The sequence below is a fragment of the Cynocephalus volans genome, chromosome 1 (assembly GCF_027409185.1).
Source record: "Cynocephalus volans isolate mCynVol1 chromosome 1, mCynVol1.pri, whole genome shotgun sequence".
Lineage (NCBI taxonomy): Eukaryota > Metazoa > Chordata > Mammalia > Dermoptera > Cynocephalidae > Cynocephalus > Cynocephalus volans.
In genome coordinates, this window is record NC_084460.1 from 249,806,576 (window position 1) to 249,824,863 (window position 18,288).

The window sequence follows — 18,288 nt, forward strand, 5'->3', positions numbered from 1 at the left end:
AGATTATTTCTTGTTATGCTCCTAATCAGATGATCAGCTCTAGTCACATTTATTTGCTAAATTCAACTACTATTAGTCTCTGATTAGATTGCCTGCACTCTCTGGGCCAAATCAATACTGTCCCAACCTAAAACTTCACTCAGTACACACTCAAACCGTATGCACAACCCTGGTAGTGCTCATGCACTTTGAACATATCATATATTTGTGAATCAAAGATACCACTGAGCTTAAAATGCACCTTATTTTATGAGCCACTAAAGAAGAAAACCTCTACCAACACTATAAGATATAATTTCAGAAATATTAATAAGAATAAATGTTTCAGAATCAATAAATTATGACATATATTTAATAGTAACTATAATCATTTGCTAAACTCCTATATAAAGCAATTTATAAGCAATCACATCACATTTACTATAACCCAAATGAGGGAGGTGATATTCTAATATTACAGTTGAGGAAACTAAGGCTCAGAGAAGTTGAATAGCTTGGCCAAAGTTACAAAGATATTAAGTAGTAGAATTTGTCAAGTATGTCTGATTTTAAAAATCCACGTTGTTAATCGCTAAAGAAATGGTTCCCAATCTTTAGTGTGCATTAGAATTATTTGGAGGACTTATTAAAACATACATTGCTTAGTCCCAGCCCCAGAGTTTCTGACTTGGCAGGTCTCAGATAGAGTCAAAAATTTTTCATTTCTAACAAATTCCAAGGTAATGTTGCTACTGCTAGTTTAAAAACAGTACTTTGAGAACCACTACCCTAAAGTATTCATTGACTTATTACTCTTAAAAAAAGAAAGAAAAAACAAGGTCAGTGAAATCTCTTCTTGAAAGTATAGTTTATATATTTATTTTTCATTTCTCCCTAGCTGCATCCTGAAACAGACTCCCTATACATTTAAAACCATTGGTTAATATCACTGACAAATGTACTGAAAACTGGAAATAATAATAGAAATCACTAATTTCTATTACTATTTCTATTATTGAGACAAATCAGGTGAAACAAATGGAGTATTTAAAAAATTTTTTTAATCTACTTGGTATTCTGTTAAAAAGGAAGTATTAAAATTCTCAGCATAATTCATATTTAAATTTCCTACTTTATTTGAAAAAAAAGTCTTCTAGGACCCCATGAAGAACTAGAACTGATCTGTAAAATACCAAAACAATTCTTTTGGCAGGATTAGAAGGAGAAATTGACTCAATGGGCACAACTCCAAATGAAACACCCAAGAATTTTTGTAGAAAAGAAGACTGGTTGTTTTCTTCTCCAGAAAGTAATAAACACATTTAACCATGAGTACACATGCATAGTGTTGACTATGTCTTGACACATGATTTATGCACAACCATAAAATATAAAGAAGTTCTGCTTTTTTTATGGGCACACAAATTTACTCTTTGAAACAAAAAGGTACTCAGCTAAAACAGTAATTAAAATAATTAAGGTCACCTTTAAGATAAAAAGATGCAGCCACATGATATTTAGTTTATGTCAGTTTAAACATTTAAAAAAATAGAATTAAAAGCAGTCACAGAATGATCTTAAAAATATTACAATTCCAGAAAAAAATTGTATGGACTAATTTCAAAAAGACTATGCTATTAGAAGCATCATAATGCTCTGCTGGGGAGAATGTGAGCTCTAGTCTTCTCAGAGCGGTATTTGGCAATATCAAAAATATTTTAAACGTTCATTCTCTTTGATCCTTAGAAGTTTTTCCCATAGAAATGCTCAAATAATTATGTAAACTACGTGGAAGAACTAGATAAATGTAGAGAATTCTATACATATGTCTAAAACTGCTCCTTTCTGAAACCCAATATAAAAAAAGAGGAAAAGAATAAAACAGGCATAAACCTACAATAACAAAGGAAACAAGACCAAATGAGAGATGTCAACAAATTTCCAGGAGATGAAAACTGAAGCAAAGAATAAGGAGAGGTGAGAAATTTGATTAGCAAGTTCCTACAGAGGAATTACAACGTAGAAACAAGTTAACTCATGCCTTGCAAGTCAGGAAGAAATCAGAAATTGAAGGCAAGGCACAGAAAGGAAGGCTTGAGACTGAAAACAAGAGCATTATTACATGTCTTTATGGGGTATAGTCAGTTACACTCCCAACTTTCACCATCTGAAGGAGTAATGCCCACAAGAAAGGCTCTAAATTTAGAAACAATGACTTAAGAATCACGGCAGCCAGTCAGATCTAAGAAACCTCCTATCTCTACCCTCCAGTGATCTCCAACAGACTTCCACTTTCCAGCCAAAGGTCACTGTGTTTAAAAAATTATTTGCAGGAATCGTTTAATGCCTAGGATGAAAATTTCCTTCTCCAGAGAAGATATGTGTTAGCGTTTGCCAAGTACCTTGGGGAACTACTAATCGGGGACCACCTTAATCCAGGTTCAAGACTTGAGATTCCTTAGACAAAACAAGAAATCCAAACAGGGCTGCAAATCCTGGGACGGGGTGAATCATTTCCAGTTCACCCTTACCCTGAAGGTATAACCCTTTGGAGTGTCTGTGTAAAGAGGGTGGGAGGAATGAAGCAGACTTCTCACTCCCTGTTTTGGGCAGGCTATGGGTTTTGACTACTGATCCTCTTGCCCCACAAGGCTCCAAAACTACAGTTCAGTTTTACAAATGTTACTTCTGGATCAGCACGTGTCAGGTCAAAAGAGACTTTCAGTACTAGGCTTATGTCTCTGAGTTCCCAGGTTCTCTTTGACATTAGCCTAGAAATATCCCACTATCTTTTTAGCTCTTTTTTAAACAAAAGACTCTTTATATATATATAGATAGATAGATTCAGCTTTTTAAGTGTCCTTAGGAGAAAAGGTGGTCTGAATTACCTAGCCTACCAATATAGGAAGCAAAAATCTGTAAGTTCTTTTGTTTCTGTAACTTCAAAAATTAGTTTATTCTAAGGAAGGAAAGCAATTTTATGGGACACTAAAAAATGCAAAACAACTAGAATCATCACTGATGGAACAGAACTTTTAGAGATTTATCTAAATGAAATAGACTAGTACACAACACATTGAACTTGTATATATACTTGTATATAATGAAACATGATTATATTGTAATCTATAGGATTTCTTACGTAATAAAACACAAGAATACATATGGAAGAATGCCTTAGAACACAGAGGCTGAAAGAACAAAGTCATGAATAACACCTTTTACCTTTTCTAGTTTTTAATAATACACAAGTAGTTGAATCCAGAGCAATCTGGATTATATCTTGAGGTTGCTACAAGGAATCAATCTCAAAGAAAATCACTGTAAAGCATTATGCAATTCCAAAAAAACGAATCCTTAGGACTAACTTTGTTTTTAAGGAACCCAAATGACGAAGGCACAATGCTAGAAATGTAAGGATGTCATATGAAGCCTTCTGAAAGACACAATATTTACAAATGTGTTGTTTGTTTTGGTGGCTGGCTGGTATGGTAAAAATACAATATTTAAACAAATCAGGATGTAGTATTTGAGAAGCAAAAAAGTAAAACTAGAAAGCCCCTAAATACCAAAATGTAATCATACAATTTTTTTAAAGTCTTCCTACAATTAACATTAAATCATTAATAAAACATGGCAGTTATTACGATGATAAAATAAAAAGTTAGGTCAAGTAAAGAAGATCATAGGAGATTACTAAAAAGCTAAAATCAAACATTTTAGAGAAAAAAATATTTTAGTATCCTAAACTATCTTGGTTTTGGAGCATATTACATTTAATGAGAAACCTAAGCCAATTAATGCCCACGTATCTCAAAGACAATAAATCCAAGATCTTACACAAAAAGTATTTTTTTTTGTCTAGGATTTTGACTCAGTTTTAATATCAAATATTTGAAAAAGAATCCAGGCAAGAAACAACAATTTTCAGACAGCAAATTCAACAGCATTTAAAAAGTCAACATTATTTATACTCTTACCATATCAACTTCAAATCAAATTTTAATAACATCTGAGAAAGAGAGGATACAGTTCTCTAACATATGAGAAACGTTAAAATATAAGCTGCTTCCTCTTCTTTTCAAGAATAAATATGTATCTGATAACAGAATGGAAGAAAGTGTTTGCAAACTATACATCAGACAAGGTGTTAATATCCAGAATATGTAAGGAACTCGAACAACTCAATAGCAAAAAACAAATAACCCAATTAAAAAATGGCAAAGGACCTAAACAGACATTTCTCAGAAGAAGACATACAAATGGCCAACAAGCACATGAAAAAATGCTCAAAATCACTAATCATCAACAAAATGCAAATTACAACCACAATGAGATATCATCTCACCCCAGTTAGAATGCCTATTATCACAAGATAGAAAATAACAAATGATAGAGAGGATGCAGAGAAAAAGAAACCCTTCTACATTGGTAAGAATGTAAATTGATACAGCCATTGGTGGAAAACAATATGAGGTACTTCAGAGAACTAAAAACAGATCTACCTTATGACCTATCTCACTTCTGGGTATATACCCAAAGGAAATGAAATAAATATATCAAGAAGACACTGACATTCCCATGTTCATCATAATGCTATTCAGAAAAACCCAGAGATGGAATCAACCTAAATACCCATCAACAGATGAATGGAAAAAAAAAAAACTGTGGTACATGTACACAATGCAATACCATGCATCCATAAAAAGATGTGACATCCTATCATTTGCAGCAACATAGACGGAAGTAGAAAACATCATGTTAAGTGAAGTAAATCAGGCACAGAAAGATAAACACTGCATGATCTCACTCATATGTGGAATCTAAAAAAAAGAAGAAAAGTGGTTCTCATAGAAGTAGAGAGTAGCATAATAGTCACCAGAGGCCAGGAGGGAGACAGGTTGTGGGAGGGAGACGGGTTGTGGGAGGAAGAGAAGTGGTGGACTAATGGGTGCAAAACTATGCTAGGTACCCTAAGTGAATCATTGCATAATATATGCATGTATTGAAGCAACACATTGAAACATATTGTTTCAATACATACCTCACAGATATGTAAAAGTAAACGTTAAAATTTTTTTAAAAAAAAGAAAAATGCAGACTAAAAATAGAGACAATAAACTTAAAAACAAAAAATGAATACATGCATATTTGAGGACCATCTCAATGAACAACTTGTACCTTTAAAAAAAAAAACAAAATGTATCTGACAACAATTCTTAAGTACACAGCTAAAACAGTTAAGTTTATAAAAGAATTGCTGAAAGGCTGATCAAATCCATGCTCAAAGAAAAGATCCTTAGAAATAATGAATAATATTTTAGAAGATAAATTTTACTAAGAATAACTATAAAGCATATACTTAGGTCTAAAAAAAATTGTACAAAATATATGATGTGGAAAGCCATTGTTTAAGGTAAGCACATGTGAAAGAAAAAAGGAAAATTTATCTGACTGCAAGTTGATGTGACAATAGTATGGTATAGCTACCAAGAATGTTAATGCTCTCTCAAAGTGTATTAGTTAAGTATCCAGAACAGATAAGTGCACTCTAACTAATCTGACTTCTATCTCATTCTCAGTTCAGAGCAGTATTTTCTAAGAGTGACACCATGAAGACAGTGCAGAAGAATGAGTGACAAAGATGGTGAAGAGACTGAATGTTAATATATTTCACACGGAGAAGAGAAACTACATGACAGTAGTTTTTAAATATGTGAAAGGTGATCTTTCCTATATTGTAAAATAGTGAAAACACCTGTTTTAAGGATTTAAAGGAATTATATGTAAAGAGCTTTGAAAAGTCCTAGAACAAAGAAAAGAGTCAAGAAAGCTAGTTATTTTTATTTATAAGTGCTTACTATGTGTTGCACTCTATTTTAACAACAAGCTTTCAAGAAGGTTAATACTCTAGAGAGAGTGACATAAACAAATAACATGGCATGAGAGGTCACAAGTAAGATACACATACAGATGGATAGAATAAAATGTGATGTTTGCTATTTTATTATTATTATTATTATTTTATTTTGTCAATATACAAAATTGTGGTCAATTACTGATATGTTTGCTATTTTAGAAAGTGTGGTCAGAGAAGGATATTCTGATAGGTAACATTTGAAAAATACATAAGTGCTAAGGGAAGGCAAGCTATGACAACATCTCAGCTGTCCCATCAGCAAATAGGCCAGCCAGTTTGGAGGAGTAAAGGAAGTGAGGAAAAGTGGAAGGCCAGATCTGACTGGTGCCTTACAGTACTGATAAGGACATGTTTGAACTCTCACAGATATGAATTCAGAGAGGTTCAAAATAGGCTAATTTTTATTACTGTAAATAATACTCAATCCATCAAATTGAACAGCAATGAAGCACTAAATTTAAAATACTGACAATTCTAGAAGTGCCTATTTATTCGGTCTGAAAAAAAAATAATTGGTAAAAGTGAAATTACTGAGCCATAATTCTTCTATTATCTCAAACTGAAAGGAACACAAGAAATCAAAGAGAAGAAATTTTTTACCCGAGAACAGTAGGATAGAAAATAAATCACGTATATCACAGGGGAATGAGTCTAATAAAGAAGAATGATGTTGCTTCTAAAGAACCAAAACTAGCATTACAATTTTTGTTTACTAAAACCATGTAAAGTTTATGTGTTTAAAACCCACACTATGAAGTATCTAAAAGTTGATTTTTACACAAGAATTGCAGAACACTTTAAAAAATAACAGTGAGAGGATAATGATATGATGAATACCAAAATAACATTTACTCAATGCTTATTGTGTGTCAAACACTATGCTGAGTACCTAAAAGCTTGACATGCATTATCTCATATAATTCTCTCAAAGTAAAAGCTTAGTGAGTTTAAACATTTGCCCAAAATCAAAGCTCATCAGTGATAGGACTGAAACTCAGGACAACCTGACTTGAAAGCTTGAGTTCTCAACCACTGGGTAATACTACCTCTCCTTTTTAAATGTTTAAATATACTAAGCTTTTAGTCACACCAGCTCTTGCTATTTTATTCACTCAGCAAAATATTATTAAGCTTATGGGAATTAATTTATTCTATATATTTGCTCAATTTTCAGTAAATCAGATTACACTTAGAACTCTAAGTGCTACATTTGAAATACAGGCTACTTATCAGTACTATATGCCATTTTCTTAAATTAAAAATGCAAAGCACAAAAAACTTCCATAAAGAAACAGACATATTTTTAAACATGCCTTTTCTATTCTGCTCATAAATTCAAAAGTTTTAGTGGTCCAAGTTCAAATTCTTTCAAAAACCACATAGTTATATATATACAGACTCATTCAATATAAATGACCTTAGCACTGAGATATTTTGAAAAGGCTAAAAACCAAAAGTTCTTTAAAATACTGCTTCAGTTCTTTTACGTTTGTTGAAACACTAAGCATTCTAAAGACATTTTATCCATCTTAAAGTGCACAACATAATTTAAAATTATTTTGCTTAATAATAAGAAAATGCAATAAGCCTAATAATGCTTGTATCATAATCTGTGGAAAGCAACACATTCAAACTACAAATCTGAACAAATAACTTTGGCTGGAATTTTGAACCTGGTCATTCAAAGAAAAGCATAGTGATACAACAGAATGAAGGCTTGACCAAAAGCCAAGAAATCTGCGTTTCAGTCCACTTTGGCAAATCAATTCACCTCTTCAAGGTTTTTCATTTTCTCACTGGTAAAATCGAGAGAACTAAACTAAGATGTCACTGAAAGGCCAAGCTAGCTCTTTAATTTCATTTATATATTAGTACTTTCATGTCAGGTTAAAGTAATTAACATTCTAAATTGGCTCATATTCCTAACATGTTTTCTAGGAATTAAAGTTTAAAAGCTATAATTGATAAAGACTGTATTACCTTAAGTTCAGCAACTTGAGATGAAATATGCCACATAAGGCTTTCACTCAGGAACTTCATACCATACGGGCCGAGTAGTTCTGATAATGACCTCATTTCTGAAAGGAAAAGTAATTAATTTTATACTTTTGACAGAACAAATACTTTAAGAAAATGAACATTAGCACAATGGAATGTCACACTATAGAAACAAATTTTTAATGCAAAATCCTGAGGAAAGTCTCTGGAATTAAAAAGCTAACACAAAATGCAGAAGTAATTCTAAGATATAATGTGTAATTATGCATATAATTGAAATAAAATAGTCACATATAGTCACAATAGTTCTTCATTCTCTAAACCACGTTATAGTATTATTCACCTGATATGTCAGAATATTCCTCTGCATTGAATGTTAATTCATTTTCTGTGGGTAAGTTCACAAATGCTTTCATTGCAGGGAAATAAGCTATATGGCCATTGCTGACTTGTCTTAATAAGGTTTCCAAGTACCTAAGGAAAAAAGTAAATTTATAACCAGGAGAAATTATTATGGTATACATTTCTGCATATTATTTTAAATTGAGTGATAACACAAATGAGCACTGATTCATAAAAAATTAATTTTCCTAAATAGTTGATTACAAAGAAACTTTCTATCGCTTCAAATTTCTAAATGTGTTCCTTACCAATTTGTGTATAGACTTGTAATGGTTGGCTCTCCATGACTGTCTAAATGTTGTGTTTGTTGAAGAAGGACATTATTAAATACTCTTGTAATATCAATCTGCACATAGTTTTCTATTGACTGGAGTACAGTCATGTATGCTCTTACACTTGTTAGAAGCTCTGATGGTTTTGCAATTTCCTGTGTGGCTTGATTATACATAGTCATCCCAACAATTGACCTAAAGAAGGAAAAAATAAGACCTCTGACTTTTCTATTTACGTAAATAAGCCATTCAACCTACTGACATCTAAAATTAAATAAGCAATAAATTTAAAAAATAATTTGTTACAAAGCCATGAAATTACTGTCATTATCTTCCCATGAAACAACCTAATAAAAGAATGAATACCAAAAAACTAAAATGAAACAGGAATACAAATGATTAAAAATATCAGTAACAAAAATGATTTAAGCATAAAAAGTCTTTAAAATGCTTTAACATGATAGGTTGCACAACAAGGACAATGGACTATTTAATCCACAGCTTGAATTCATTTGTCACTGTTATATGCCATGAGTTTTTTAGGCTTTAAATAAGTTATCTACAATTCTCATATTTAATAAACTCTGTTATGTAGTTACTATCACCACCATTTCACAGATGAAAAAAACTAAGGCTCAGAACTTAAGTGAACTGATAAGGTCATTTTGCTTGGAACTGGTGTGTCTAGGATTTGACTCCATGTCTGCCTGACTTAGTGCTGTTTCTCCACAAACTGCATGACAGTCAAAACAAGGTAATAAACAAACGAACAACTTTACTGTCCTCTAATCACTCACAAAACATAAAACACAGTTCAGTTTATATTCCAAGGAACTGTATAAACTTAAAAGGAAACATAAATTTTGAAAATACTTCCCCATATGATCTTTTCCTACATTGCCCATCCATATTTCACTTTCTTTAAAACTCCCTGAGCATTTGATATGTAATGATCTTAGACCTGTATTTGTGGGAATGAATCCTTTAAAACAACAGACAAATCGCATCACTAGAAATAGAACCAAAAGAGCCAACGCAAGATGAAAATTGTTATCCTTGTAGATATAGCCCTTAAGTCCTAAGACTGCAAAAATCAACCCACTAATACTCACAAGCTTTTTGTCCTGGCATAAAAATATTTCCCAGGTAAACAAGTTGTTTCTTTTACCTTGATCCTAATCACTAAGTAGATGTTTGGTAAAAAGAACATTTGCTTCTCCATGGATTAACAGACCAGACTTTTTATAGAAGGAAAATGAGGGAACTGTAAACTCTACCTTCCACCCACCAGTCTCCTATACCCCTCCAACCCCCTCCCTAATGAGAATACCAGAAGGCATAATGCTCCTTTGGTCTAAAAACTAAGGTAATTGGGTTTTACTGTCAGGATGCCTGCCTTGCTAAGAAAAGCAAAGGATAATCTTCGTTCAACACCAGCCTCTTCTCTAGTCAACTGATGATTAACACTCAATTTTAAAACTCAATTTAGTGCCCATTTATATACTGTCCTATTTTGTTTCTAATTATTGTAGTTTTATCTCACTAACTATAGGTCTAAGCTTTATAAGCTTTATACTATTTCATTCTATTTACAGTACTTAACACAGTGTGAAGTATATGGTACAAATATACAAACACTACCTGTTAATGACTACAGAAACATTGAAAAACCTTTGGAAAAATTTTGTTTTATAAATTGCTTTAAGGATTTCACAAAAAAATTGTCAAATAAATCAAAATTTTCTTTAATAAGTGTGTAACTTTAGAAAAAGGTTGAAGTAACATTTATAAAATTGAAAGGTTTCTGACTGACTTACAACATACAATATCAACAACATGCTCTAACCAACTGAGCTAACCCTTATCACATGCAATATCATACATAACTTACAACATTCTAATCAGAATCGAGACCTTAAGCGTTTACTACTGGCATACAGCATACATTTATATTCAGAGAAGATATGAGTTCATCTAGTCCTGAGGTTTTCAAACATTTGACTGTGACCTACTATAAAATATGTATCTAATACCACAATTCAGTATACACATACATATACATAACTGAAGAGTCATAAAACAATATTTATATTTACTACATGCAATACCCCGATTTTTTTTCTATTTTTTCTTCCTTCTTTACCTCCCATGTTTTTCTTTCTTTAAATGTTGACTGCAGTCTACTAAACTGACTTCATGAGCCTACTGAGTTGCCTCCTACAAGTTGAAATGCACTGACTTGCTCCATTCTTCTCATTTTGCCTATAAGGAAGCTAAGAGTCAAAGAGATTAACTCCCTTGCCTGGTAATACGAGTTAGTAATAACAGGTATGAAATAAGAATCTAGGAAATTTAAGTAATTCTCAGTTCACTATTCTTTATACTTCTCAGTTCATTGTTCTTTACACTATACCAATTCTACTAAAGCTTATCCTCATAAAAGCCACTGTATAGATATTAATAATATAACAAATTCATTAGCTACACCAACAAACAAAAACAGTTTATATTTTTTCTTACTTAGTAAAGCGGATTTCCAGATGAGAAGTCAAATATTCTCGTGGGGTAAAGGTATGTTCCCATACCACCATGTTTGGTACATAATTTATAGAGAAACATAACTCAGAAAGTGCAGTGTGCAATTTATCAAGGCTGAAAAAAATATTAATAAATAGTAAATAAAATGGTCAATATTTCATCATAGACAGTACACAATTTTATAAACATATCAGACCTTATTTGGAGATAATAATTATAGAATTTGATCTTTTTCCTCTTCTAAATTGACAAAGTTCAAAACCTGTAACGGTATAACTAACTTATAGAGCAATTTTCTAAAGAGAGCATCATTCATTTGTTTCTACATTCAGGTAATAATGACTATACTGAGTTAATATGCAATAGGAAGAGCTTATTCTACACTCATAAAGACAATCATTTCTAACTCCTGCTGTACTTTCTGTAATGGGAGAAGAAAAGAAGTCTATAAAATGGCAAGGGCTTGATCAACTTAGGAAACAAAAAAGTAAAAAATATACTTTAAACAAAAAATATTCACCCAGTTGTTGCCCACTTATGCTTCCCCTCCAAACAATCAAACAAGCAAACAAACAGCCCTGAATTCTCCCTGGTCTAATATTTCTGTTTTAAATTAATGATACCAGGTATATTCTAATATATCATAACATGCCAAAATAAAGTCTCAGATATCTGATTTTAAATAAATTGAAAATCACAGATTGCTTATAGTGTACCCTAGAAAAGTTTTTAGATAGATTTTTGGCCGTCAGTATTCAGTATACAAAGACAAATATCATCTACTACATACATTTTTTTCTAAAATCCAAAATCTATCTTTTGGGATGAAATAAGCACTAACAGGCTAATCAAGTTCACAAAGATTAAAAAAACATGGCTAGAAGATGAAAAATATATAATTACTAACTTTTCCTCAGTACAAATGCCACAGAAAAAAATGAAAAAAAAAAAAAAAAAAAAAAAATCTTCTACCCAGGTCAAAAAGATATAGTAAAAGTGGATGGCTTACTTGGTCACTACCAGCCTGTTTTTCCTCATGCTCTCAACGCCTGGTTTTTCCCTTTCAGGTTCCCCTTTCTTACCAGTCTGTTTTTTCGACTTCTTATTCACTGCTTGACTGATGGTTTTGGCACAATGTTTGGGCAGCAACTAAATTTAGAAAAGAACGAAATCTTCTATTAAACCAATTACTATGAAAGCATAATCAACTATTCTAAGTAAACCTTAGCTGAATCCAGACTATGCAGCAAACATCATGCTAGCACTAAGGACAGAGAATAAGTGAGATGTAGAACTTACCTAGCTAGCTTGGGTAGCCCACACAGCTTGGTGGAAAACAGAAATAGGTAAATCTTGTTTGAACAAACACTTCATAGAAGTTATATCAAAGCTTATTTAAATTATTATTTAAAGGACAAATAAAAATATACCAGGCAAGCAAGGAATGAGGAAGAACATTTTACTGGGAAGATTAAATGGCCTATGAAAACAAAATTATGTAAAGATACAATACGTTCAGCGTCTAGTGAGAACTACTAGCTGGTAGAATGTAAAGTGCAGGGTAAAATAGAGAGGTTTCAGCTATTAGAAATGGCCTTAAATGCCAAGCTATAGATTAGATTTTAAACTGCAAGCAAACTTAAAGATGGTGGCAATTTTTAAAAACAGAGCCACAGTATGAGATATTTTCTAAAGCTAACTCTGACACTGGCCAAAGAAAACAATGAAACAAGGAAAATGGTAACAGGGAAAACCAGATCATAAAGCTGCTAGAAATAGTTCAGATAAGATATGAAAAAGGAGTATGAAATAAGGCAAGTATAATAAAAATTAAGAAAACAGGCCAGATTTGAGAGAGACTTCTGAGATAAAGTTAGCAAGATTCTGTAACTTAGATGTGATAGAGGCAGGAATTAAAGATGACACAAAGGTTTCTACCTAACACACTCTAATACCACTGATAAAAAACAAGGTACAAGTGAGAAATGATTCATTTAGTTCAACAGGCACCATAATAGACAAACAAGGAATGGAAAAGAACATTTTAAGTAGAAAGAGAGATGCACTGTACAGTTCAGTAGCCACATGCCATAGAGCACCTGAAATGTGCCTGGTTCAAACTTAGTTGTGTTGTGCGAGCAAAATACGCAGATTTCATAGACTGAGTATAAAAAATATAAAATATTTCATTAGTAATATGATTACTTGCTGAAATGATAACATGTTTGGATATACTGAGTAAATAAAATACAGTTTAAAATTTAGTTTCAACTGGTTTTTTTTACATTTTTAATGTGGCTAATGGAAAACTTTACATTATATATGTGGGTTGCATAACATTTCTCATGAACAGTGATGGGTCAGAGAAAGTGATTTAGTCATTATACATAGATGGTAACTAAAGTCATGGGAGGGGGCTATATTTTGAAAAGAAATGAATTAAGAAATTATATTGCATTTGTACTGTGACAGATGAAAGTTACTAAGGAAATGTTTAACTTCAAGAATATTAAAGACGGCGATGTGTTGAATCTTTGTAACTCCTGAAAAACAGAGCTATTGGAGCACAAAACCAAAATCCGTGAGTAACATTTACCACAAAATCAAATTTCAAAATATCTTCACAACCACCAAGATACAAGTGAGTGGTGACAAACTACAAATTTGTAAAAATGATCAGCCAGAGGTCTCTGAGGTGTTTAAAGGTCTCTCTTTCTATTGCTTAGAATGAAATCAAAATTGAGCAAGATAAAGACAACACAGATGAAGGAAAGAGAAGGTACAAGTAAACATGGGGGAGGAAAGAGTCAAGAAATCTGGAATAGCAAGTAGTCATATTTGCAAATGCCAAATGCAAACAGTAGGGCAAAATTTGGCACACCGTCTATTTTTGTAAGTTTTAATGGAACGTAGTCACTCATTTGTTCACATATTGTCTATAGTTGCTTTCCCACTATAATGGTAGAGTTGAGTAGTCGTGACAGAGACCATATGGTGCATAAAACCTAAAACACTTTCTAGCCCTTAACTAAAAAAGTTTGCTGATCCTGTACTAGAAAGTGTGCTTCAAACAATAAAAATCACTAGAGAGATGTCAACATATGACACTGTTGGGAACACCAAACACATACTTATTTGTAGAAATAAGAGTAAATGAATGTTAATAAGAAGAGAGTAGGACATGTAATGTCTGTAAGTTTAGTGTGGTACAATTATAAAAAAAAAAATGGGAGGAATACAGAGAGCATATGTAAAAATATTTTTTAAACTTTTCTCAATAATTATATATTGGTGGTGTCAGTATTATTATTATGAGACTATTTTGTATGTAATATTCAAAAAAGTAAATGTGTAATTATGAGAAATTATAATTCTTCCATGTTCTATGTCCCTGAAAACTAGATTCTCAATGTGGAAGAATGATGACATGAATGCAAAAAAGAAAATAACGAATCTTGTAATCCTGATTTTGAACTGGAGATATCAGTATGAACTCATGAGTGATGAGGAAAGAATGAGTCCTGATGAGACATGAATAAGTCCTAAGGAGGTCTAGATGAGACCAATAAGCATCCTTAATATACAGATCTGGGTCTCAAAATACCATTCCCCACTAAAAGAAACCAGGAGAAATGGCTGATTCCAGGTCTGAGTAAGAATATGTACAAGATGTGGCTCATATATCTTGTTATACCAGACAGCAAGTAAGCTCTCAAGTGACTAAAAGGGCTCTCACTGGCCAAACATGGGGCAATGTGAGTTTCAATATAGATAACAGGTATCATGGGTTGAAAATCATCAAATATGTTTAATTCCAGTTCATAACATAAAATAATTTGTCACCTAGAAAATAAAGGCAAAGAACCAAGCATTTATTTTGCCTTTCCAAACTGCACAACTGGATAAGCAAGTAGTAGATGAGGGAACCTCTTTAAAAATGTTATCACAACTGATGTACATAAAAGAACTGATAGAATTAGAATATTTTGCAACCACCAACGCAATACAGTATTTCCCCCTTTTCCATGAGGGATACGTTCTATCTCAGAATATAGATATTCAGGCAACCCCTGTGGCTGCCTGAAACTGCAGATAGTGCCAGGCCCCATATATACTATGTTTTCTCTATACATACACACCTATGATAAAGTTTAATTTATAGATTAGGCACGGTAAAAATTTAACAATAATAACTAATTATAAGTAGAACAATTAAACAAGTAGTGTAATAAAAGTTATGTGGATGTACCACCCCATTCTCAAAATATCTTATTGTAGTGTACGCACCTATTTTCAGACTGTGGGTAACCATGAGTAAATGAAAGTGCGAGTAAATGAAAGCACGGAAAGTCAAACCAAGAAAAACAAAATTTTGGATAAAGGGGAGCCTACTGTACTGGAATCAGGTACTACACCACCACACACACACACACACACACACACACACACAAACCACCACCCACAACTAGACATTATGTATCTCCTGATGAAAGAACACAACCATTACATATAGTCTTGCCAAAAAGTTTATATCTATAAGAAATACCTTTTAATGGAGTTTCATAGCAAGAGGTAATGAGGTTTACTGGGAATTTGCGAATAAAAAACTGGAAAGTAAAATAATAACCTACCAACATCATTTTCTTGACTAACACACAAATTTAAATTATTACCTGGTCACTAAGAGTACACTGTTCTGTGCAAATATCAGTGATGAGATTTCGAGCTTGTTTGGCCATTTCATCCAGGAACATATTACATAAGGAAAGACTGCGATCTCCAATATGATGTCGCTGTTAAAGCAGAATAACAATAATAATCATAAATAATAAAAGAAAGTAGTTTGAATTATAACACTTTTTAAATAAATGTGGAAAATTAGGTTAAAGCACTATTCTGCAATAAAGAGTGGGAATAGGGAATATCACAAATTTTCTTTTTTTAAACCATATTTTTTATTTGTGCCAGTTTAAAACTTTAAAAAATTTATTAACATATTCATTCTTACAAATCATGATATTTCTCTATGCCTTTTACCCAACCTATCACTTCCCAAATATAAATTTCTTTGTCTCTTATAAACAACTAACTGTATTTGCACACAGTCAACATAAAATAAGCACTTGGTGATTATATAAATAATGTACAATTGGGAAGAATCCTGAAAGAGCAGTATTTTCCTTAACATAAAAAACCGTATTTAATTGAAAATTCCACAAAGTCTTATATCCAGTTCTTAAAATATTAAACCTACAATGTGAAAGAACAGATTTAGAGTAATGTTTTCCAATCTTATCTCGTTTTAAAATTTACATCTAATATACAACAACTTTGTGATGTATAAATACAAAAGAAGAGCTCAAAAATTAAAATAAAATCATTAAAAATCAAGTCAGTAAAACAAATCACAAGCCATTCAAATCTCTAAAATCAAACACTCTCCCACAGTGGGCGGGGGGCACAAGGTAGGGAGGGAAAGCTGACCATTCATTCTTTAAACACATGGGGGGAATAAACATTATATTTTAAGAATATCATATATATATGATAGGCACAAACACACTCAAATCTACCTATCTCTAAGGGATTCTATTATCTTTTTAGTTTGGTGGGTTGCAATCATTTCATGGGTTTTTCCTGTCAGTGGTAACTGGAATGTTGAGTATATAATGCCGTAAATTTTTGCACTACACATTTGTAATAATTTACAAAGAAATTTTTCCTTCCCTGACCTTCCATACTTATATAACATATATAGAGATGACATACAGTACTTCTATGATGCTGAAATAAATGTAAGGTACATAAAATATAAAAATACTTGAACATACAAATAACTGTTCCAGATCTATCATGATACCTTATAATGTATTTTATTTAAAACTTCAAGAGGAAGCCAAACTAAAAGAGATTTGCAGCCAAATATAAACTTTGGTCCACTTTAGGAAGATTTCAATTAATAAAGGGGGTGGCCAGTTGGCTCAGTTGGTTAGAGTCCAGCATTGTAATACCAAAGTCAAGGGTTCAGGTCCCCAAACTGGCCAGCTGCCAGGAAAAAAAAAAAAAAAAGTGTGTATTCAATTCGTAAAGGTACTGTTTAATCAAATTCTGACTCTTGATAAAGCATATCCCTTGCTATCAATTCATCCTGAAAAAATCCTGAAAAAATACTGAATTAGGATGCTTCAAATTTATTCTTTGCAGATATTAACTTATATAAAAATACAGATCTGATTTTACTACTCCTCTTCAATAGTTCAGAAATGCTGAGACTGAGGGACAAAAACAACTAACGTATTTTGTCATACAAGTTTCTCTACTATCTGCATTCTGTCACTTTGTGCAGCAGTGTTAAGAATAAGACTTTAGGAGGACAATGGCAGAAGCAGAGAGACCACTTAGGACACTATAACAATAATTCAGGCAAAAGGTGGAATCCATTTAGAGTACATACAAAGAGTATTGAAAATCTGAACTACCACAGTAACAATAACAATGGAAAGTAGACAATGGACTCAAGAAATGATACCACATAAATAAAATAAGGAGGACTTCATGTGTAATTTAACGGGAAGGATGAGGAAAAGGAAAAAGTTAATAATATTATATTAGGTGTCAAGCTTAGTAGAACAAAAATCTATCAAATCTACAAAACCTATAAATCTATTAAAATTGTTGGTATTAATACCCTTACTGGTATTAATTCTAAAAATATTTTCTAATAAACTTTCTGTAGGCTAAACTCTGTCTAAAAGTTTGCTTCCCATAGAATACTGGCATATAATCTGCAATAGATGTTACCTAATGCTTAAAGATATTGACGATGTTACTGCTATCTCTAAGTTTCTTTTCTACAAGTTCTGAAGTTCTAAAGGGATTAAACACTAAATTAAATTATAAAAACATACATTATTTAGTTTTAATATACATTCTTATTGCATGTAAGATGATATTTCTTCTTTAAAGATTAGAAGAAATACTGAATACATTTTTGATAGATACTTAGTGTCAATAAAACTGAGTAGTACAATTACTCAGTAATTATACGTGTGTGCATGTATGTGTGTGTGTGTGTTTGTCTCACAAATATCAGCAAATATGGACTTTGCTTAATAGATCTATTACATTAACAGGTAAGTGAAATCTTTCTTTGACTTGTTCATGTTTACTCAGTAATTT

The 18,288-nt window shown here is 32.2% G+C and overlaps 1 protein-coding gene across 2 annotated transcripts in view; it reads right to left on the reverse strand.

The window, feature by feature from the left end:
- The window catches only part of NCKAP1 (NCK associated protein 1), a 95,832-nt gene that overhangs the window by 18,838 nt on the left and 58,706 nt on the right, over positions 1-18,288 (reverse strand). For both annotated transcript variants that reach the window (XM_063099033.1, XM_063099023.1), the window contains exons 18-23: positions 15,783-15,902; positions 12,119-12,258; positions 11,092-11,223; positions 8,548-8,766; positions 8,241-8,371; positions 7,880-7,977 (exon numbers count right to left, since the gene is read on the reverse strand). In XM_063099033.1, coding sequence (XP_062955103.1) covers positions 7,880-7,977; positions 8,241-8,371; positions 8,548-8,766; positions 11,092-11,223; positions 12,119-12,258; positions 15,783-15,902 — 840 coding nt within the window. The remainder of the gene's footprint in view (positions 1-7,879; positions 7,978-8,240; positions 8,372-8,547; positions 8,767-11,091; positions 11,224-12,118; positions 12,259-15,782; positions 15,903-18,288) is intronic.